The following is a 22,833-nucleotide window of genomic DNA, read 5'->3' as shown; positions in this document are numbered from 1 at the left end:
AGGACTTACAGTAACAGGAGATAAAGTGGAAATCTTAGTGGCATTCCTAGAACAGGGGTCAATGTCAACATGGCAGGTCAGCATCCAAGACAGAGTTACTTTAGCCTCCACTCTCCACCCCCCATCCAGCTCTTACATCTCACACACTCGCCTCTTCTGCAATGGTCCCCGAGCCTTTGGGGACGGGTGCTTGATACTGTATAACTTTAGCAGCAGTGCTTTGGCCACGGAAGATAGATCGGGCCTACAGGATTCCAAATGAGGGGGATTTGCAGGCTTTGGTGAATCATCTCTAGCCTTCAGAATACCAAATTCTCTGAGCTGTAAGTAGCTCAAAAGGAAAAATCTTTTCCTGACTCTTCTTCAAACAGAGCAGCAGCCTTCTGTTCACCTGGGAACTGCCATCCATAAGCTAAGCAGCTCTGTCAGGCAAGTGCCAGCTGCTTATCAGGCACTGGAGAATCCAGCCGATCCTTGTAGTTCCAGAATCAATCGAACAGAAGCCATGTCTCAGGCAGTGGTGAGATGATATGGTCAATCCCCCTACCTGCTAGTCTTTAAAAGCAGCTCTAGCCAGGCTCAGTGGCGCACGTCTGTAATCCCAGAGCTTTGGGAGGCTGAGGCAGGAGGAGTGATTGAGGCCAGTTTGGGCAACATAGCAAGACCCCGTCTCTACTAAAAATTGAGAGAAATCAGCCAGGCATGGTGGTATGTGCCTGTAGTCAGCTACAGCTACTTGGGAGGTGGAGGCAGGAGGGTCACTTGAGCTCAGGAGTTTGAGGTTTAGTGAGCTATGATAGTGCCACTGCCCTCAAGCCTAGGCAACAGAGTGAGACCCTGCCTGTCTCACTCACACATACATACATCTCTAAACTCTGCTGGGGCCAGATCTTGCTTCCACCTCCTGTACACTTGGTCTATGGTTAGAGTCACATCACCACTCCATCACTGCTCTGTCCTCAAAGACCTCTCTGATTTCCCTTTCAGGAAGATGAGATGGAAATGACAATATTCAAAGCAGAAGCAAGTAGGGGCCAGACATGGGGTGCAGCTCATCCCTGAAAACTGCCTGGCACAGGGAGTGAGCCTGGCCATGGTGAACCTGCTCCTGCTCACAGCTGACAGGGCAGGTGTCTACCCCAGACCAAGGCTGGAACCAGTGAATTCTTGCTCAAGAATCTGAAAATTGAAGAGGAAGAATGGCTGGGGCTGAATCACCTGAGACATGGTGATTCGGAGAGATCCACAGCCCTGTGCTGCTGGAGGTCTGTGGGGCGGAGAGCCTCTGTGGGGAACAGCTCCACCCTGGCGTCCAGGCACAGGTCACAGATTGAACTGAATAACCTGTTGAGCCCTCCGAGGGATGGGAGGTTGGTGAGGCGCTACCTCAAGACCATCTCATAATGGCTGAGGCAGGAGGACTGCTTGAGTTCAGGAGTTTCAGACCAGCCTGAGCAAGAGTGAGACCCCATCTCTAATAAAAATAGAAAAAGTTAGCTGGGCATGGTGGTGCTCACCTATAGTCCCAGCTACTTGGAGGGCTGAGGCAGGAGGATCACTTAAGCCCATGAGTTTGAGATTGCTGTGAGCTAGGCTGACACCACAGCACTCTAGCCTGAGCGACAGAGTGAGACTTCATCTCAAAAATAAATAAATAAATAAAAAGCAAAAAACCCCTAGAAGTAGAGGAGTTGGTTAAAGCTTCAAACAACTCAGTAATTTTAATGTAGACCAGAGTCAACCCTCTTGCAAAATGCCTGCTGATGTGCTGTTAGCAATCTCAGCAGGGCAGGCTAGGATATTCTATTCCATGGGGACCTGTCTACTTGAATGCTTGAGATACACGTGTGCCAGGTTTATTCATTTTGTTCAATCAACCTATTATGTGCCAGTAACCAGAAAAGGTATTAGGGACACAGGGACAAGTACCACTCGATTCCTGTCCTCCCAGAGCTCAGGCTGGGGAAAACATTCCTACAAATCAATCACTGCAATCCATGGACAAAGGCAATCCATATGGAAACAAAGAGCCCCCCCTTCCTTATCTCATATGGCAAAATGAACTTTAAATGGATTACAGGTTTGTGTAGAAAAAAAAAAAGCCATAAGCGATTTCTACATTGTAGAGTTGTGAAAGGACTTCCAAGCATGACACCAAAGGCACACACCATAAAAGAAAATGTTGTCCAAAACAACCGTAAACTACATTAAAAGGCAACAATAAACTGGAAAAACCTCAATACCTAAGACAAGAGGTATATGTTATTAATACCTAACGGGCACTAAGGGACAGACAATAGAAAACTGAGCAAAAGACATTAATATGTGACAACACAGGATATGACCAATAATTGTGAGGATATTCAAACTCAATAACAGAAATTTAATTAAAACGACAGTAAAATCCCATTATTTGCCCATAAAATTGGCAAAATTGAAAATAGAAACAGAAGAACTAGTGAAAAAGTGGCGAAATGGGCTCCCAAAGTCGCACTCCTTACGACGGATGCTGTATAAACCCGTACACGCTTCTGGAAGACTTAGGCACCGGGATCCCGGTCCCAGAAGGTCCGTGACTTTTGACCCCGGAAGTCAGGGCAGACGCAGAGCCAAGCGCGCTTTGCGACACAGTCGTAAAGGTGTATGGGAATATGGCGCTCTACGCGGCTGCAGCGGCCGTGCTGGCGGGCGTGGAGAGCCGCCAGGGCTCTATCAAGGGGCTGGTGTACTCCAGCGGCTTCCAGGTAGCGGGGCGGGGCGCAGGCCGTGGGGGGTAGAAAGGGCAAGACCTACCCGGGCGGGGAGCAGGTGGCGGGGCTTGGCGCGGGGGTCAACGCCGCCCCGGCACAGCGTGTCTCCCCTGGGCCACGCGCAGAACGTGAAGCAGCTGTACGCGTTGGTGTGCGAGACGCAGCGCTACTCCGCCGTGCTGGACGCCGTGATCGCCAGCGCCGGTCTCCTCCGCGCCGAGAAGAAGCTGCGGCCACACCTGGCTAAGGTGACAGGCAGAGGGTGGGGTGGGGTAGGGCGGGACAGGGCTGGGGAGAGAGCCATGAGGGTTAGGGAGTCTGTAACCTGGTCACAGCTCTGTTGTCATGCACGGCGTGACTGGAACTAGTCGCTCACGAGAAATTGAGTAGCCCCCTCATTGGCTTCCGAATTGAGAAAGAGTGAAAATGCTTTCATTTCAAGGTTTATGTGAAGGATTATATAGGAACAGAAGTACAAAGTAGCACTGGGCACAGACTAAGAAAACAGAAGGGCATTGTTGGCAAGGGGGGTGGTGGTTGGCGTCCACAGCTGCGCTGGTGAGCATCCACGGGGAAAGGGTCCAGGACTCAGAAGATGCTAGGTTCCAGTCCTCTATCTGCCGTAATCACTTGTGTGATCCTGGATAAGGTACCCCACCTTTACCGGTAACCGTCTGGACAGGTGGTGTATTTAGCTCTTCCAGCTCCAACACTCCGTAGAGTTCTAAGGCATTAATGTTTGGGTTTTTTGTTGTTACTCCATCCCCAGGTGCTAGTATATGAGTTGTTGTTGGGAAAGGGCTTTCAAGGCCGTGGAGGCCGATGGAAGCCTGTGCTGGGCCGGCACCAGGCAAGGCTCAAGGCTGAGTTAGCCAGGCTCAAGGTTCATCGGGGTGTGAGCCGGAATGAGGACCTGCTGGAAGTGGAATCCAGGCCTGGCTCAGGTGAGCTGGAAGGAGTTGTGAGGGTAGGGCAGAAGAGAGGGCCTGTCCCTGCCCGCTCACCACTGATTGCCTCTTAGCCTCTCAGGTGCCTCGATTTGTGCGAGTGAACACTCTCAAGACCTGCTGTGATGATGTAGTTGATTATTTCAAGAGACAAGGTTTCTCCTATCAGGGTCGGGCTTCCAGGTGAGAGCTTAGAACCCAGCCTGGCTGCCCTCATCTAGGGAGGTGTCTGGGGGCACTGGGAAGAGAGGGGCTAGGTGATTGTGACTATACTCTGTGGGTTTTCTTCCTACCCACCTTTCCAGCAGTTTCTCCATTTCCTTCCAAGGCCTGTCTTCTTCTCATCCCTTTAAACATTGATACTCCTGGAGTCCCATCCTATGTTCTTCTAATGTATTCCTCAGTTTTTTTTTTTTTTTTTTTTTTTTTTTTTTTTTTGAGACAGAGTCTCGCTTTCTTGCCTAGGCTAGAGTGAGTGCCGTGGCGTCAGCCTAGCTCACAGCAACCTCAGACTCCTGGGCTCAAGCAATCCTCCTGCCTCAGCCTCCCGAGTAGCTGGGACTACAGGCACGAGCCACCATGCCCGGCTGATTTTTATATTATATATATTAGTTGGCCAATTAATTTCTTTCTATTTTTATGGTAGAGACGGGGTCTCGCTCAGGCTGGTTTTGAACTCCTGACCTTGAGCAATCCGCCCGCCTCGGCCTCCCAGAGTGCTAGGATTACAGGCGTGAGCCACCGCGCCCGGCCTATTCCTCAGTTTTTATCTCTAGCTTTAACTCCTACCTCCCCTCTGATGATTCCTGTCTCCCAGTATACACTTCTCTTGTATTCCTACCTCCTCAAGTTCATATAACTGCCCCACAGGTATCACAATCACCGCATATGTCAAATTGAACTCATCTTCCATTTCAAACTTTACAACTCATGCATCCCTATTTTAATATAACAAATACACCATCATCTACCCATTCAGTTAAGCCAGAAACAGCATCATCCTAGATGTCTCTCTTGTCTCCCTCCATTTACTGCTCTACCTTTAGCATTGTTCTCAAATCCAGTCCTTTCTTTTCTCATCCTCTTGGACATCGCCTAGGTTTAGGCACCCATCAATTCCTATCAGGGTATGTAAAAGAACCCCCAGACTGGCCTCCCCACTGCCAGACTCTCTCACTGCGTTTTCCTCTTTGTGGTTGGCTGCAGAAAGATCTAAAACCAGATCTGATACCCCTGCTGAAGCCCTTTCCCAGCTCTCCATTGTGCTGCTCCTCCTGCCTCCTCTGCAGGCTTGTCTGCATGGTGCTCTGTGCACTGGACATTCCGGGCACAGTTGCTGGTCCCTGCCCTGACGTTTCCCTACTTCCACTGGACTCACACCTACCTCCTGTTTTGTCCTTTGCCAGCCCTGAGAAGCTGCCTCCACTCTCCCCTTTCCCCAATCTGTTTTAGATATTCTTCCTTCTGCCTCTAGCATGTTACCTGGAGACCAGGGTGGAATAGTAGAGAGTGGCTTTGTTTGGGTTTGAATTCCAGCTCTGTCACTTGATAGCTTTCTGAACTGAGGCATGTGACTCTCAAGCCTGTTTCCGCATTGGTCAGGTGGAATGGACAGTATTCCTGTGCAGAGTTACAGCAACTGTCACTTTAACCTAAGCTGCTCGTATTACCAACTCCTCACCCATTAGGAATCAGCTCAGCTCTCACCTGCCTCAGCACCCCTATAAAGTAACCTTTCCCCAAAGTTGTCCTTGAACAGTAATTGCTAACATTTACTGAGTGCTTAGTTTGTGCCAAGTATTTTGAGTTTATTAACTCATTTAATCCTCACACCCACCATTTTACAGAAGTGCAAACTGGGGCTGGAGATTAAATCACTTACCCATATTCCCACTGCTGGTAGGTGGTAGAGGTGGGGTCCTGAACCTAGTCAGTCTGGCCTGAGAATCCATTCTCTTAACTACTGATTCTGTTGCCTCTATCTTATCACTGTCTTATTTCTTCATAGCCATTTCAAATATTTGTTGCATGAAAAATGGTTAAAATGGGTCTCGCATGGAGGAAGTCAGAAAATGGTGAATTAATTGTTCTTAATCCCTGGCAGTCTCGATGACTTAAGGGCTCTCAAAGGGAAGCATTTTCTTTCGGATCCCTTGTTGCCAGAGCTGCTTGCGTTTCCTGCCCAGACAGATCTGCATGAACATCCACTGTACCAAGCTGGTCACTTCATTCTACAAGATAAGGTAGGGAGGATGGGTGGAGAAAGGGAGAATGGGGTGGGTAGGGGGAGGGGCCAGCCTTGGGTCTGTGTTCACCTGACTGCCATGCCCTGCCAGGCCAGCTGTCTCCCAGCCATGCTGCTGGCTCCTCCACCAGGCTCCCATGTCATTGATGCATGTGCTGCGCCAGGCAATAAGACCAGTCACTTGGCTGCTCTTCTGAAGAACCAAGGGTGAGTGCCACGGTCCAGAAGGGGATGGGGTCTGATCTGTATTCTCTAGTGGGTAATGAAGGCTGAAAGGACGCTTTCCCTTATTTCCTGCTGAACCTAGAGCAGTTCCTGGAATTAGCCCCACACTAAGGTTCCCAGTGGGTTGGAAGTGTGAGATGTTGATGCCTTAGCCCTTGGGGCAGAGCCCCCAAGTCATTTACCTCTGATCCTGGACCCTTGTAGCCATTTATTTAATATTGTTTCTCATGTGTCCTGACTTTTACATGTTATTGTGTATGTCAGAGCTATAGGCTCTTAGTGCTGCATAAATTCTCAGTTTGCCCCACTTTGCCCTCTACCCCAGGAAGATCTTTGCCTTTGACCTGGATGCCAAGCGACTGGCGTCTATGGCCACTCTGCTGGCCCGGGCTGGAGTGTCCTGCTGTGAGCTGGCCGAGGAGGACTTCCTGGCAGTCTCACCCTCAGACCTGCGTTATCGTCAGGTCCACTACATCCTGCTGGATCCTTCTTGTAGTGGCTCTGGTGAGATGGGGACAAAGTGTGGCTGAGGGACTCACAGGTCCAGAGTGGCCCAGAGTTGAAATAGTAGTAGTAGTTCATTTTGGTCTTTGCTCTTTAATGGTGTTGGGAGCTAGGCTAAATTTCTCATCTATGAAGTGAGGACTTCCAATACAAAATAAGGCAGGTTATAAAGCTCTATAAGAAAAACACTTTTCTCCTTAGGTATGTTGACCAGACAGCTGGAGGAGCCAGGGGCAGGCACACCTAGCAAGGAACGCTTGCGCGCCCTGGCAGGGTTCCAGCAGCGAGCTCTATGCCACGCGCTCACTTTCCCCTCCTTGCAGCGCCTTGTCTATTCCACATGTTCCCTTTGCCAAGAGGAGAATGAGGATGTGGTGCGAGATGCCCTGCAGCAGAGCCCAGGGGCCTTCAGGTAACAGGCGTCCACCAGGGTCTTTAGGAGGGGAGCTGAGCTGTTCTCTTTTACCCAGAGTCTGTCCTGTTTCTTCTCCCAGGCTAGTTCCTGTCCTGCCCTCTTGGCCCCACCGAGGCCTTAGCACTTTTCCAGGTGCCGAGCACTGCCTCCGGGCCGCCCCAGAAACCACGCTCACTGGTGGCTTCTTCATTGCTGTCATTGAACGGGTAGAGGTGCCAAGGTGAGTGAATGGGGGGGGGGCCTGCGTGGAAGACGCTGGATGACTGGGGCACATCTAACTTCTGTGTTTTCCTTCTAGCCCAGTCTCACAGGCTGAAGCACTGGCACCAGAACTTACACCTAGCCCAGCCCCAAAGAGAAAGAAAAGGCGGCGGAAAGCGGCAGCTGGTGCTAGCACATCACTTGGCACGTAGCAGGTGCTCAAGGCTTTGACTTTTTCTTGGTAAGAAATGAGACACCAGCCAGCCTCCTCACTGAGAACCTGTGGACCCTCATACCCAGGCAGCAGTTTGGGTTTTGAAAGGTTATTTTTACTGCTGTAGGAAGTTAACTGGTGACCCTGTTTCTGCAGCTGGAATGACAGAGTGGCTTTCCCAGTCCTTTGGGTCCCTCTCCCTGGCCTGTGTTTTTGCTGGTGAGAGAAGTACTGCCCACAAAAATAAAAAGCAGAACATGACCCATGATAGATCACAGTTTTTTATTCTTAATGACATAAGCAGGAAAAAAAAATGTCACATTCATACTAAAAATTCCAACTAGACTCAACAGGAATTAAGTCTTTATTTGTAATGGAAAGTCCCAGCCTCCCGTTCCTGTCCAGTGCGCGTACACGTACACATACACACTCTCACTCACATGGTGCCAGGACGCCCTTCAGGGACTTCCTGGGCCAACTGTCCTGCCTGTGGAACTGAGGTAAACTAGCTCAGGGTACTTAAACTAAGAGGATCTACCTTACATAAGGTATAGGTAGAAGCTTGATCTCTATACCCACGCCCCACCCCCACCCCTCCAATCCTAACAGGTATTTGGGACTTGAGGTTCAGGCTCCTTCCTCAGCTCCACACGCAGCCAAGTATTAACATATCAGACTTCAGAGCTATTCTGGGGGGTGGGGAGCAGTCCCCAGCCACGAAACATTCAACCTCAGTCACTAAAGGAGGGGGACCAGTTACATCTACATCACATTATTTATAAAATAAGAATTACGTTTTATATAACGTGTCCAGAAGGAGCTCTAGTCCCTCAGGAAAGCTGCCTGGGACAGCACATGAGCCTCCTCTTCACACAGGCATAACTTACTATACAGCTAATTTCTAGTCAATAGCGTTTATACTTAACCACCTCGATGAACCAAGCTTGAAGGAATTTAAAAGGCAATTTAGCTTAAATACAAAAATAAATTTTTATTTTGTTAAAAAATGTTTAAATATTTTTTCTTTTAATTTAGACACACGCATTCATACTTCTCCCAAAGAGGATGGGCGTGGCAGCAAGGTTCTTGGGCCTGGGGTGTGTGGTTGTGGAACAAAGGAAGAAAAAGAGGATGGATTGGACCCTGATAGGGAAAAATAACTAAGATACAACCTTAAAGTATTAAAGTATGGGTCATTAATTAGATTTCCTAATAGATGTTACAGTGATGTAGCCTCCAGTGAGGTCAGGTCAGTGAGGAGAGAGAGGGGAAAGGTCTTTGCTTCCCCCAGGCCCCACCCTCCTGGGCTGCCAGCCCTTAAAGTCAAAACACCATTTGAAAATTCAGGAGTCAGCACTTGTAGCCATAAGTGGTGCTACTTTCCACATTCAATTAGCTAGGCCCCAGAAAACTTGAAACAGTTAAGTCCGGCACTACCAACATGCCGCCACTCATACAATTCAATTCTTCCTCCAAACTCGATTCAAAGAGCGATAGACGTGAGCATCAGACAGTAACACAGGACAAGGCTCAAAACATACAATCCCGGAGAGGCAGACAAGGGCCCAATGAGGCCAATGGGTAGTGGGGGGAGGAGGGAGCTGAAAGCAGCGGTGGGCGTCCTGCCTACTCCAAGAGCTTTTCCCTCCTGGAGCGAGGTATCTCACCCCTGGCTCTGCCAGGCTAACAGTCTTAAGCCACCAAGCTTTTAGGGGCCAAACTGGCAGAGAGGATTGGAGATGAAACATTGACTCAGAATTGGCAGGAGGAAAACGGCAGGAGCAGCACCCACTGGGGTCTCCAAGGCAAAGCTAGTTTCAAGATCATTTAAAAAGGATTAAATCCTGCAAGGAACCAGTTAGGGACAAAGCAGCAAGAAATGGGGAAAGAGTCCCCTAAAGGGACCCAAGGAAGAGAAGGGAACCACTTCTTATAGCAAGCCAAGCAAGGAAAAGCTTTAGGGATAATTGATTTCCCCCAATCCCATTGAATGCACACCAGAGATCCAAGCGGGCTGCAGCGTGCACCCTCCAGCAAAGGTGGCTCTCGGGCCAAGGTGGGAAGGGAGGCCGCCTGACTACGGTCACACACAGCAAGAGGCAGGGAAGCGAGTGAACGGTATGTACAGATGTTTCCTTAGTTCTTCAGCCTCACCAGCGGGACTGTTCAAGTAAAGGTTTTGGGCTCTGCCCTGCCAGACCCTCCCCGAAGCTGCTACTTCCTCCAGGAGCAGGCAAAGGGCACCAGGGCCACCACCACCCTGCTGGTGGCTGAAGCCAGAAATCTGGGGCAGATTGGTTTTATGGAACTCGAAAGGTCAAAGGCTCTTCCTAGCAGGTGCCAAGGTCCAGGTTTGGGAAAGGGTTGGGGGGGAACAGGGTCAGGGGATGAAGGCTATTTTTTGCGGGTGTGCTGCCTTCGGGCCTGCAGTCGCTGTCGAGCCCCTGGGGTCTTGGATCCCGCACCAATGGAAAACGAAGGGGCCGCTGATCCTGGAAAGAGTCAACAAGATCTCATCAGGGCAGCTGCTACCTTAGAAAACATCTCCAGGTACCTTAATCTCTGAAAGTTGGGCCAATAATAGAATACCGGGTGCTTCTCAAGGGGCCTATTGAATACCAGGTGCTTCTCAGAAGGGGCCTATTGAAAATGCAAAATCCCAGGGAAGGTCTGAGAATGAGGCTCATGAATCCATTTTTACCTGGCTTCCAAGTGATTTGGGAACTTCTACCCAAGATGGCTTCTCTCTGATCTCTGCCATCTGACTCCCTTACCTGGGTTGTGTGGGCTCTCAGGCCAACCATACCTTTCCCACACCAAGTCTGACCTTCACAGGGCCTTGGAGAGCCAGGAAACTGCAACCCACCCCAACCTGCCTCAGGAGATATGCAGGTCCTACTGGCCATAAAGACTTGGTGCTCAGGGCTCCTGACAGGCCAAGGCTGCTGACACTGAAGTCGATCCAGTTAAAGAAGCCAACTGGAGAAAGACCTTGAGCCCAAGCCCAGCCCCAAGCCACACCTATCAGGATTTTTCCTTTTTAGGAACTAATAAATTATCTAATTAAAAAAAAAGAAAAAGACTTGGTGCTTACCGAAGGGTCCAACTCCAACAAAGCCTTGGGTGGGTGTTGAGGACGCCCCGAAGGAGAGGCTGCTGCCTGATGTGCCCACTCCAGGAGTAGGGGTGTTCTGACCAAAGGTTGGAGTGGAGGTGCCTAGAATGGAGAGAGCAGACAGCAAAGCGCTGTAGAGACCAGGCTGGTGAGCAGAGGGCATCAAAGCAGGCAGTAGAGCAAGGTAGGTGGTTTGTTCTCTGCAGGGACATTTCCTATAGGACACCAGACTCCCCTCTGCCCCTACTGTTCCTGGCTCTCTCCCCCAAAAGAGACTGTGTAACATATTTAGTCTTAACACTTGCTACTCCAGGCAATTGCCTTCTCCCAGCCTGCTAATGGCAGTGCTGCAGCAGAGAGAAGCCCCTCATGCTGCCTTCCCCTGGTCACATCAGGAGTTCCCTTGGTCAACACCAAAGAGCCACCCCCAACCCCCGCCACCTCCTAGCTTGACCAGGTTATCTACCTCCTATGAGGACTAATCTCCTTATGCTGCTTCTCCCCGGTTACCTGTCCCCTCCCATCTAGAAGCCATAAACTCAGCACCACTCCACCCTGTTGGCTCCTAATCTCATGGTGCCCTGTCCCCACACTGCTTTCCCCCTCCAGGCCAGGCTCTTCTCCCTCACGTGCACAGGTCCCAAGGCTAAGGAGGCGCAGGCATCTTCCTCCTCAAATACCTTAACTTGCTTGAAGTTCATCAGACTTTGAAGGTCATCAGACTTATAATCAGCACCTTGTCCTTGTTAACTCCATCTTTCAACTGCCAGGCCATTTCCACTTCATTCAGAGGACACCTGGCTCACTGTGTCCTCCCCGGCCCTCCCCATCCTACTCCTGGTGACTTCATCTGCAAGGATGACTGATGATCCTTCTCTACCCCCTGACCTTACTGCCTTGATGAGCTTTTCCTCTACCCCTCCTCTGCCACTCACTGTGGTTACTCTGTCACCACCAGGAACTGCTCCAGCTCCCAGATCTCACTGCAAGCACTACTGCACTCTTCTCCAGCTCACTATTTCTAGTTCTCCCACCTCCCGCATTTCCTCACCTTCATCAAGGGCTCTGGTACCCCTCGCCTCCTGCTATGCTTGCTTGGGTTTACACAGGCTGGGTTTTGCCAGCTCTCTACATATTTTAGGTCTACATCTCAACAACTGAATGTTGCTGGGGAAAAGCTGGCCTCACTTTGACTACAATTCTCCAATCCACAAAACTGCCTGGCAAATCTATTACACTTTCTTCTTCTTTTGGAGAAAGGGTCTCTCTTCCACCCAGGCTGGAGTGCAGTGGCCTCATCATAGCTCAATGCAGCCTTAAACTCCTGATCCTCCCACCTCTGCCTCCCTAGTCACCGAATAAGCGTGAGCCACTGCACTTTCCTGAATTATGTTCCTTTTTCCACTGTTCAAAATGACTATTTCAAGAGGCCCTTTTTGTATATATCTTAACCTGACTCACTCTTGAAGATATTCTCATTTAATGAAAACAGAAGTTACCAGGGTCAAAATTCATCTTCCACATGGCAGATAAGACCACTTCATTTTTCTGCTTAAAATTCTACAATAATTTCCCGTAATACTTAAAACTCATGTGCTCGCTTCGGCAGCACATATACTAAAATTGGAACGATACAGAGAAGATTAGCATGGCCCCTGCGCAAGGATGACACGCAAATTCGTGAAGCGTTCCATATTTAAAAAAAAAAAAAAAAAAAAAAAACTCAAACACCAAGTGCTGACAATGAACGATCTTCACCTCCAACTGCCTCTTAGCTCCTCAATACGCTTCCTCCATCGTTATCCTCCAGCCACACCTGCCTTCTCTCTGCTCGTGAACATGCCAGCGTGTTTCTGTCCCTGGGCCTTTGTGCCAGCTGTCCCCTGTGCCTGCAAGATGTGCTTGCTCTTTCGGACCATCCCCTCCCTCCCTACCCCCATATCTCAGCCTTTATATCACAAATACTCTCAAGCTTAACTTTTTTACCTCCTCAGAAAGGCCTTCCTTGTCCACCTTAATCCACAATAGCTCCTCCAGTCATTAATTACACATCTCATCAAAACATTTACTGCTACCTGACATTTGGCTTCCACATTTAATGTCTATCTTTTCATCACCACAACAAAAACTCCTTAAGAGCAGAGCCTGTGCTTGCTCTTCAAACAACAGACCAAGCGTGTTCCCACACTTACCTCCAAACACAGGTTTGTTCTCAGGCGTGCTGGGCACATTGAAGGCAAAGGGTGTGCTCTGGCCAGGTGTGCCCAGGGTGTTCTGACTTAAGCTCCCACCAAACAGGGTGGTGGTGCCTGTGGTCCCACTCTGTCCAGCTCCAAAGCTAAATGCTCCAGAGGCAGAGCTGGTGCCTGGGGTAGCCACATTGATCCCAAAGCCCCCACTGCCAGCCGGGGCTGCTGATGCCCCAAACGTGAAGGGCGATGGAGTTGTGCTGCCAAACACTGAGCTACTGGTCCCACTGCTGGTGGTTTGTGTTGTAGCTCCAAAGCCAGAGGTGGTGGCTGCACCAAAGGAGAAAACAGCTGTGGTGCTACCAAAGGCTGGCTGAGTGCTGGCAGGTGTGCCAAAGGCAGAGGCTGTGGTTTTCAAACCACCAAAAGCTGAATGTGCAGTGCTGCCAAAGGCTGGCTGGGCTGGGGTTGGCGCTGGAGTTGCAGCTGGGGCCGGGGCTGCAGAGGTTCCAAATGTGAAAGAGCTGCCAAAGCTTGGGGCAAGGGCTGCCTTGGTGGCCCCCTGTGGCTGCCCATCAGTGGCCCCAAATGTGGGCTGCGGATTGGCTCCTGGGTATGATGGGAGAGGAGGCTTGGTGCTTGAGCCAAAGGGAATGTTGAATGCTGGGGTGGCTGTGTTACTGAACGTCAGCGTGGACTGGCTGGTGGTGGCTGGGGCTGAGGTGGTCAGGGTACTGCCAAAGCCACTAAAGCCGGCAGTGCTGCTACTAGTGGCTGTCTGAACAGCATTGGGAAGGGACTGGCCAAAAGTGGTGGCTGTAGTTGATACAGGCATGGCAGGAGGCTTGCCAAATTGGAATATGGAGCCCATGGCTGGGGTAAAGCTGGCACCAGAGGCAGGGGGCGCCCCAAAGAGAAAAGGCTGTGAAGTAGAAGTGGTGGCGCTAGTCACGCTGCTCATGGTGCTGGTCACACTGTTTACACCAAAGCCAAAAGCAGGCTTTGAAGCAGAGTCTGCAGACGTACTGGCTGTGGTGGTAGAGGCCACTGTAGAGGTGGCAGTGGCCAGGCCAGTGAAGAGAGGGGCAGTTGTGGCTGCAGCAGTGGCTGGAGTAGTTGTCTGCTTGAAGAAGGGAGCAGACAATGGCACAGACGGAGGCAGCCCTGTGTTGCTAAAGACAGGCGGGAAAGTCAGGGCCGAGGTGCTGGCAGTCGTGGGGAGGGTGGAGCTGGAGGATGCTGTGGTCGTGACTGAAGGGCTAGATGGCTCGGGGCCTTCCTTCTCACTCTTAGGTGGGACCATAAAAATGGGCTTGAACATGGGAGACGATGAAGACACAGCAGGAGCGACAGGGGAAGGAGGGTTAGAAGGTGGGGTGCTCAGCATTCCAAACAGAAAACCTTGCTTGGGGTTAGGGGATGGGGCAGACGGGGCTTGGGGTTTGGCAGACGTCTCGGCTGGGAGGGCTGGAGGTGACTTGGTGTCAGTGACTGGTATCGTGGAAGAAGTTGGGACCAGCCCCATGAACGTGACTGTGGATTTTGAGTCTGCAGAGGTGCCTGGAAGGGGCCCTGACTGTGAAGAGCCAAGAGGGGCCAGAAGGCTTGGTGTCTTCGGAGGCGAATGGGCCTCAGTGGTTGCCACTCCAGCAGATTCTGGGAAGAGGAATAAAAAAAGTGAATTCAAACACTTCCAATATCTCTGTATCTTCCCATGCCAACCACAGAGCCAGGGAGCTAAGAGTCAGTCAATGAATATGGCTAAGTCTACACAACAGGCTCATGAAGTAAATCAAGCACCTGTTATTTCCACCTCACGGATCATCAGGAAGAACAGGATAAAATGGGGTCTTGTTGGGGGCCACGTGTATGGAAACTACAGAAAATCCAATCACCTGAACTCAAGTTCAGTTACCCATCCAGATACACCTTATACATCTGACAAAGATGTACTATGTTCACCCCCCAGCACTCAGTGGACAGCATACGACCAGGAATGAGCTAGTCTCTGCCCTTGAGCCCTGGAAGAGGGCGAGTACTAACCCTATACCACCATTTGATGAAGAGCAGTAACAGAGGTATGCACATATGCAGTGCCATGAAGGCACTGGCCTGGGATACTCAAAGGACCCTTGAAAACCTAGCAGGAAAAGGAATTAGTACTGTGCTGGACCTGTGGCTCTGACCAGCATGTAAGATATTAACCACATCATCTCATGCATAGAAACCCCTCCCAAGAAGAGCATTGTTGATTTTATTTCCATTTTACAGATGACAACAGCAAGGCGCAGAGTAGCTAAGGAACTGAGTTTCAGATGAAGAGCCAAAACTAAGCTGCCTTCCCTGGCTTTAAGTGTTGCAGCACACCTGCCCTAAAACTTCCCAATTAGAGAATTCTAAGTTTTAAGCTTAGACCAGCTCCGGTTTGGTAAGTCAGAATGTGTTCAACCTTCAGAACAATTTCCCATGACTGATGGGCATGATGGTTTTCCTTCAACCTAAGCAAAGGTTGATGCTCCAAAGGCACCTCTCCAACTCACCTGGGAAGGATGGGAGGCCTGGGGAATTCTGCATTTTCTTCAAGCTCTCTAACAGCGGGTTAGTGCTTGGGGCTGGAATGGAGGTTGGGGAGGAGGCAGTCCCCACAGCAGGCAGGGTAAAAGTAAATGAAGGCTGAGTGGTGGTTGGTGGGGTGTCAGTGATGGAGGTCGAGGCAGCGTCTGAGGAAGAAAGAAAAGATAAAACTGTCCTTGCTTGTTCGGGACTTCTCTCCAGATGACCCAGAGCAGGGGAGAGTAGGGGATGCTCAGTCGGGATGGCAGGGCAATTCATCTAGGAATGCCTCCCTTCCATCGCAATGTCCACGGTTGTCCAGGATTCAGTGAACATCGACATGGATTTCTCAGGTGGGAAAACATGAACTCTTCCCGGGGTCTTTCCAGAGAAATCCATTTTAAAAAAAGACACCAAAATAACCAGAGGAAAGAAATACTTTAAACCTCTCTGGAGTGTGCAGCTGATCTGTACTCCTTACCTGTCTTGTCCTCCAAAACCTTGTTGAACCATTGTAAAGAAGCTTTCTTTTCTAAGTCGAGGTCTTCAGCAGTGATTGAATAGCCCAGCTGGGGAGGTGGAGGCTACCAAAGAGAAAAGGGAGATGTCAGGTCAATCAGAAGAAACTGCAAGAAACCTGAACCTAGCCTTCCTGAGACTCAGGACAGCAAAGCGGGGTGGGCAAGAGTAGATGGATAAGACCGTACCAACGTCAGCTGTTCCCCTCTCCTGGAGGGCAGCAGCTGAATCTTCCGTTTTCGCTGCCCAGAGCTGCCAGGTGTAGATGGGGAATTCCATGAGTTCTGTTTCTTCCATGTGGTTGTATCTAAAACTAAAGAAAGAAATCTAGGCTTGTTTGCGTTCTTCTCTCTTCCAGAAATGGATAATTTTGTCTAGCAACTTGGTTCTTAACATTGAGTTTTCACTGGTATCTCTATCTTCCATGGTTTGGGCACGTGGCTGGTGTTTACAAGATTATTTCTAATAGTCAAGAGGATTTAAAGAGACGACTGCTCCAATGTTGTACATACAACTGCTTATTGGACAGTAATTACCTAAATCACCCACAGATGCCTCAAACTGAGCTCATCTCTATCCAGCAGTTATTGTTTTTACTCTATCTGCATTACCTTTCTTGCTTATCAGATTATAAACCTCTGAAGGACAGGAAACCTCTCTCTCTGCAGCTATAAAGCCCCAGAAAAAGTGATGTGCAATTTTTTTTTTAATAGTTATTAATCTAAACATCCACCATAAACACCTTCACCAGCACCACTACCAGCCAATCCTGCTGGCTCAGCAACCTACCCCTTTCTCCCTGGGACTCCTTGTCTGTCACCAATGGAGGTGAAGAATTGGACTGATGACAAAGCTCCTCTTCTCTGTTGGGAGGAAAGACAGAATTTAATTTAGAAAGATTTTCTGACCAAAGTACTGGGTAACTTCTTATACTCTTGGAACTATCAAGTGGCCAATGCTTAGGGGACCATGATTTACAATCTCAGTATGTCAGGATAAATAAAATGTCAAAAGAAAATTCCTGCAGAAAAGAAGGGAGGCAGTTCATGGAGGCCATGGAGAAACCTCTGTTTTAAAACAACCACAAAACAAGAATCTTCAAAACCTTACTTATAACCTGCCAGGTTCCTGGGAGCTCTAGACACAGCTCCTGAGGGAGTGGAGTTCCAGCCAACTGTAAGGACCTAGGGTGTTGGCTAGAGTCAAGAACCTGAAGGCTCCTGCCCACTGCTAGGACTCTCCCCCTGTACTCCATGCTGTGGGGATCTCTGCTCTTGCACCCTGAGCCCTCCCACTGGGGCAGGAGGTGGACAGCCACAGGACTGTGAGAGATGACAACAATTCAGGTGGGTACTTCATGGTCCTTCTCCTGGGACCTGATTTCTTTGCTTCTCTAAGTCAGAGGAGAACAAAGCCTAAGAGCCAAATACATTCTCCTCTTTTCCTCACCTCTCAATTTGTCAATACAGCAAGTGAGAACTGCAGGAGAATGCTCATTACCTTATTTTCTTTGCTGGCCTCTCCGGTGTCTGGGAGCGGGATGAGGCTGGGCTAGAGAAGGGTGATGAACTGGGGCCACTTCTCTTCCAGAGCTAAAAGTCAAACCAAGAACGACATGACTAAGCCAAGTCAGTTGATAATTTAGCATCTGACCCTCAATCTAACTTAGTGGTTCTACACATCATTGCATATAAAGCCTTTTTTAAGTGACTAAGAACATATTTCTTTGTGAAAAAAGATCCCTGAAAAGAAAGTCAATTGCCAGTATTATTATTAATTATGGAAGCAAAAAAAGAAGAAAAAAAGGAGTCTAGAAAAGTAATGGAGGCGGGTGTGGTGGCTCACGCCTGTTAAGTAATCCCAGCATTCTGGGAGGCCGAGGTGGGAGGATTGCTCGAGGCCAGCAGTTCGAAACCAGCCTGAGCAAGAGCAAGACCCCATCTCTACTATAAATAGAAAGAAATTAATTGGCCAACTAATACATATAGAAAAAAAAAAATTAGCCGGGCATGGTGGTGCATGCCTGTAATCCCAGCTACTCGGGAGGCTGAGGCAGTAGGATCGCTTGAGCCCAGGAGTTTGAGGTTGCTGTGAGCTAGGCTGATGCCATGGCACTGACTCTAGCCTGGGCAACAAAGCGAGACTCTGTCTCAAAAAAAAAAAAAAAAAAAAAAACCCAAAGTAATGGAAATGCTAACAAATGTAGAAGGAATGAATGCAACTTTTGCATATATTAAAAAGTAGGATGTTGCATTCAGGAATGGTAGAGTTATGCTGTATACAAGCCTACTATAGACTGTCTATGGGAAGGATAAAAGTAAATTAAGAAACTGTCCCAGTGAAGATAAGTCAGTAAACTAATTTAGTCTTACTTTCATTAAATTTTCAGTTTTAATTTACTAAATTTATTTTTTTAAATATGCTGTAATGGCATTTATGACTTTTGCAACACTTATGGCACTTATTATTATGTGACAATTGTCCATACATCTGTCTCTTCTACTAGGCAAGTCTTTCACAGCAAAGATGCCTCCTTCAAAGGCAGCTAAGTAGCTGACATAGAGCAAACACTTGCAATTATTTTTGTGAGGGTTGAGCCTAATTACAAAGATACTGAACTATTATAACTTACACCCTTTTTTTCTACTTGAAAAGCTTCTAGTGATTTCTTACCCAGTAACAGCTGCATCACCTAAGTACAAACAGGAAGACAACAATGTTTAATAAGAGTTCAAAAGTAGAAAAGAAGGACTTAAATAAAAGACAGGTGATAAAACAGAACAGTTCCATAAGACTAACATCAGGAAACCCAAGGCCCAGAATGACCTTGAGAAGAAAAATGATCACATCAATAACAGTTTTTAAACTTATGCTTAGAAAAAGAACAAGAAACAAGAAAAGACAGTCATTGGGAAAGGCCAGAGCGCAATGGTTTCAAAAATATGGGGGGACACGAAAGAACAGAATAGAAAAATCCATCATCAAAGTGATTCAAGGAATGAATGAATATATATTGATATATGAATATATATATATATATGGCATTTTCAATTACTTCAAATTTCTAACACTAGCTCACTGGTTCTCACACATGACTGTTCATCTGTCAAATGTGGAACTTTTAAAAGAACATAAATGTCTGGGCCTCACATTTTTAAACAAAGTGCCCTCGACACTGAAGGCTCCAAATACCTTAGCAAGCGAGGGTCAGAAATGCCAGAGGTGACTGTAAGGTAGCCAGGGTTGAGCACAACTTGGTTCAACAACTAGTGGAAAAAAGTGTTGTATCTCTACTTCACAGACTATACATAAACACACATTCCAGATGTAACAAAGACAAGGATGTTTGCTGCCACTTCTATTCAACGTAATACTCAGTCCTAGCCAAATACAATAAGGCATAAACAAACAATAAAGATCAGAAAGAAAAGGAAAAAACTGTCTTCACTATAGACAACATGATCGTATGTACAAAAATCCTGAGGAATACAAAAATATTCAAAATTTAGCAAACTTTCTAACTACAAAATCAGTTGTATTTCTGAACACCAAGCAACAGACAACCAAATTTTAAAGGTACTATTTATAGCAGCATCAAAAACATACACCTAGGAATAAATCTAATAAAAGAGAAGTAAAATCTCTATACAGAGAAATTAGAGATGAAGGATATTCTCCATATTCATAGATTGGAAGAGTCAATATTATTAAAATGTCAATTCTATCCAAAATAATCATCAGTAGATTAAAGGCAGTCCCAATCAATATCTCAGCAAGTCTTTTCTTTTTTTGGTGGAAATTGACAAGTTGATCTAAAGGGTAAATGAAAATGCAAAGGGCCAAGGTCTAAGACAATCCTAAAGAGGAACAAGAAAGTGGGATGATTTATTTTACTAAATACCAAGTACAGGATAGGAAAAAAAAGACTGGCACGAGGGTAGAAAAACAGACTAATGGAACAGAAGAGAATCTAGAAATGAGCCCATGACATATATATGGACACTTAAATTATGACAAAAGGTGGTGCTATAGAGAAACAGGGAAAGGGCCGGGCATGGTGGCTCAAGCCTGTAATCCTAGCATTCTGGGAAGCCAAGTCCGGTGGATGTTTGAGCTCAGGAGTTCGAGAAATAGGGAAAGGACAGTCCTTTCAATAAATGCTACTAGAGAAATGAACATGTCTTTCTTTTTTTTGAGACAGAGTCTCCCTCTGTTGCCTGGGCTAGAGTGCCGTAGCGTCAGCCTAGCTCACAGCAACCTCAAACTCCTGGGCTCAAGTGATCCTCCTGCCTCAGCCTCCCGAATAGCTGGGACTACAGGCACACGCCACCGCACTGGCTAATTTTTCTATTTTTAGTAGAGATGGGGTCTCACTCTTGCTCAGGTTGGTCTCGAACTCCTGAGCTCAAGTGATCCTCCCCAGCCTGGCTTCCCAAAGTGCTAGGATTACAGGTATAAGCCACCATGCCTGGCTGAGAAATGAGTATTTCTACGGTTAAAAAAAATACTAATTTTGATCTCTACCTCACCCCATACACAAAAATCAATTTCAGGTGGATTATAGATCTATATATGAGAAGTAAAATAATAAAGCTTCTAGAAGGTAGTATAGGAAAAACTCATGATCTTAGGAAGCTCCCAAACAGTATACAAAGTATACTAACCATAAGAGAGTAAAATGGCAAGACACAGAGTAGGACATTTGTTGCAAAACATAATTGACAGAGGGCTTATATCTAGAATATATAAAGAAATTATTCAAATCAGTAAGAAAGAGACAACTTAATAGAAAAGAGCCAAGAAACTTGAACAGGCATTTCATAAAAGAAGATATACAAATAGCCAATAAACAGTTCCTATTTCTGTCTAATTAGTAATCAGGAAAATGTAAATTAAAACCACACTGAAATATTACTTCACACCCGCCACAAGGCAGGCAATACCAAGCATTAGTGAGGATATGAACCAACAGAGACAAAAACCTCATACATTAATATTACTTCTAGGAGTATAAACTGAAACACTCACTTTAAAAAATTATTCAGCAACATCTATTAAAACTGAACATAAACATACTTTGTATGTGTGTACCAAAAGACTTATACCATGGCCAGGCGTGGTGGGTCATGCCTGTAATCCTAGCACTCTGGGAGGCTGAGGCAGGAGGACCATTTGAGCTCAGGAGTTCAAGACCAGCCTGAGCAAGAGCGAGACCCCATCTCTACTAAAAAGTAGAAAGAGGCCGGGCGCTGTGGCTCACGCCTGTAATCCTAGCTCTTGGGAGGCCGAGGCGGGTGGATTGCTCAAGGTCAGGAGTTCAAAACCAGCCTGAGCAAGAGCGAGACCCCGTCTCTACTATAAATAGAAAGAAATTAATTGGCCAACTGATATATATATAAAAAATTAGCCTGGCATGGTGGCGCATGCCTGTAGTCCCAGCTATACTTGGGAGGCTGAGGCAGGAGGATCACTCGAGCCCAGGAGTTTGAGGTTGCTGTGAGCTAGGCTGATGCCACGGCACTCACTCTAGCCTGGACAACAAAGCGAGACTCTGTCTCAAAAAAAAAAAAAAAAAAAAGAGTAGAAAGAAATTAGCTGAACTAAAAAATATATATATAAAAAAATTAGCCAGGGCAAGGCAAGGTGGCTCACACCTGTAATCCTAGCACTCTGGGAGGCCAAGGAGGGCAGATTGCTCGAAGTCAGGAGTTCAAAACCAGCCTGATCAAGAGCAAGACCCCGTCTCTACTATAAATACAAAGAAATTAAGTGGCCAACTAATATATATATATACAGAAAAAAATCAGCCGGGCATGGTGGCTCATGCCTGTAATCCCAGCTATTCAGGAGGCTGAGGCAGGAGGATCACTTGAGCCCAGGAGTTTGAGGTTGCTGTGACCTGGGCTGACGCCACGGCACTCACTCTAGCCTGAGCAACAAAGCGAGACTCTGTCTCAAAAATAAATTAATTAATTAAAATAAAATTTAAAAATTAGCTGGGTATGGTGGTGCATGCCTTTAGTCCCAGCTACTTGGGAGGCTGAGGCAGTAGGATTGCTTGAGCCCAGGAGTTTGAGGTTGCTGTGAGCTAGGCTGATGCCACGGCACTCTAGTTTGGGCAACAGAATGAAACTCTGTCTCAAATAAAAGACTTATACAATTGTCCATAGCAGTATTATGCATAATAACCCCAAACTAGAAATCCAAATGTACAATAGTAGAATGGATAAATTAATTGTGGTATATTCATATTATGACAGTATAAGTAATGAAAATGAATTACTGCAACATGCAACAGTGTGGACAAATATCACAAGTGAAATACTGAGTGAAAGAAGTCAAACAGCAAAGAATGAATACTCTATGTTTCCATTTATGTATTATAAAATTCAAAACAAGAAAAACTATATGTGTATGATGCTAATATTCAGGAAGGAAAAAAGGAGCAGTAACGAGGAATAGGTAAGAGGAGGCTTCCAGGTGCTGAAAATGTTTTACTACTTGACCTGGTTACATGGAGCTGTACAGTTAAGATTTGTGTTTTTCTATCTATTATACTCTAATTTAAAAAGGCCGCGTAAAGAGTAATGTAAATTATGTGACAAGGAAGACTATACAAGGCATAATGGCTAAAAGAGAAAAAATAATGTTTTTTTCAAAAGCACAAATGCTGTGATCCCATTTTGTAGAACGGCCCCAAAATTCTGTGTATTATCTGTATTTGCACACACAGTAAGAACATAACAATAGGTACCTATGGGATGGAGACTGGGAGAGCTAGGACATGGGAATCTTGCTTTTTACTTAAAAAAAGAAAACAACAATAAAAAAAACCACCTGAAACCAAGAATGTTAATACTTGCATGTTACAGATTCTAAGAGTATACAGTAGGATTACAGGCGAGAGGGCCTGCCTTACTCTTTTTAATAGTTACATAGTATTTAAACTTACAGAA

General features: G+C 47.1%; 2 protein-coding genes and 1 non-coding gene across 5 annotated transcripts in view; 2 read left to right on the top strand and 1 right to left on the bottom strand.

The window, feature by feature from the left end:
- Window positions 1-2,606: 2,606 nt before the first annotated feature.
- NSUN5 (NOP2/Sun RNA methyltransferase 5) lies at window positions 2,607-7,769 on the top strand. The gene is made up of 10 exons (XM_012742205.3): window positions 2,607-2,744; window positions 2,876-2,998; window positions 3,520-3,694; window positions 3,772-3,880; window positions 5,802-5,940; window positions 6,034-6,149; window positions 6,493-6,671; window positions 6,873-7,083; window positions 7,166-7,306; window positions 7,385-7,769. The coding sequence occupies exons 1-10, from the start codon at window positions 2,652-2,654 to the stop codon at window positions 7,497-7,499; spliced, it is 1,401 nt and encodes a 466-aa protein (XP_012597659.2). The 5' UTR covers window positions 2,607-2,651; the 3' UTR covers window positions 7,500-7,769.
- Window positions 7,767-22,833, bottom strand: part of POM121C (POM121 transmembrane nucleoporin C) — a 57,268-nt gene continuing 42,201 nt past the window's right edge. For all 3 annotated transcript variants that reach the window (XM_012742196.3, XM_075995370.1, XM_012742197.3), the window contains 8 exons: window positions 17,378-17,469; window positions 16,667-16,740; window positions 16,066-16,190; window positions 15,840-15,942; window positions 15,346-15,525; window positions 12,809-14,461; window positions 10,596-10,718; window positions 7,767-9,993 (listed from right to left, as the gene is read on the bottom strand). In XM_012742196.3, coding sequence (XP_012597650.2) covers window positions 9,896-9,993; window positions 10,596-10,718; window positions 12,809-14,461; window positions 15,346-15,525; window positions 15,840-15,942; window positions 16,066-16,190; window positions 16,667-16,740; window positions 17,378-17,469 — 2,448 coding nt within the window. In that variant the 3' untranslated portion in view covers window positions 7,767-9,895. The remainder of the gene's footprint in view (window positions 9,994-10,595; window positions 10,719-12,808; window positions 14,462-15,345; window positions 15,526-15,839; window positions 15,943-16,065; window positions 16,191-16,666; window positions 16,741-17,377; window positions 17,470-22,833) is intronic.
- Window positions 12,210-12,316, top strand: LOC142862541 (U6 spliceosomal RNA). Its single transcript, XR_012913615.1, has one exon. It is a non-coding gene; the product is annotated as a U6 spliceosomal RNA (small nuclear RNA).

The sequence above is a fragment of the Microcebus murinus genome, chromosome 19, assembly GCF_040939455.1.
Source record: "Microcebus murinus isolate Inina chromosome 19, M.murinus_Inina_mat1.0, whole genome shotgun sequence".
Taxonomy (NCBI): Eukaryota; Metazoa; Chordata; class Mammalia; order Primates; family Cheirogaleidae; genus Microcebus; species Microcebus murinus.
This window is presented reverse-complemented; position numbering and strand designations above follow the sequence as displayed.

Excerpts from the sequence above, each read along its gene's own strand:
- NSUN5 (XM_012742205.3), top strand. The coding sequence starts at position 2,652 with ATGGCGCTCTACGCGGCTGCAGCGGCCGTGCTGGCGGGCGTGGAGAGC. Across the intron at positions 5,941-6,033 it reads ACTTCATTCTACAAGATAAG|GCCAGCTGTCTCCCAGCCAT; the intron begins GTAGGGAGGATG and ends ATGCCCTGCCAG. Across the intron at positions 7,084-7,165 it reads CAGAGCCCAGGGGCCTTCAG|GCTAGTTCCTGTCCTGCCCT; the intron begins GTAACAGGCGTC and ends TTCTTCTCCCAG.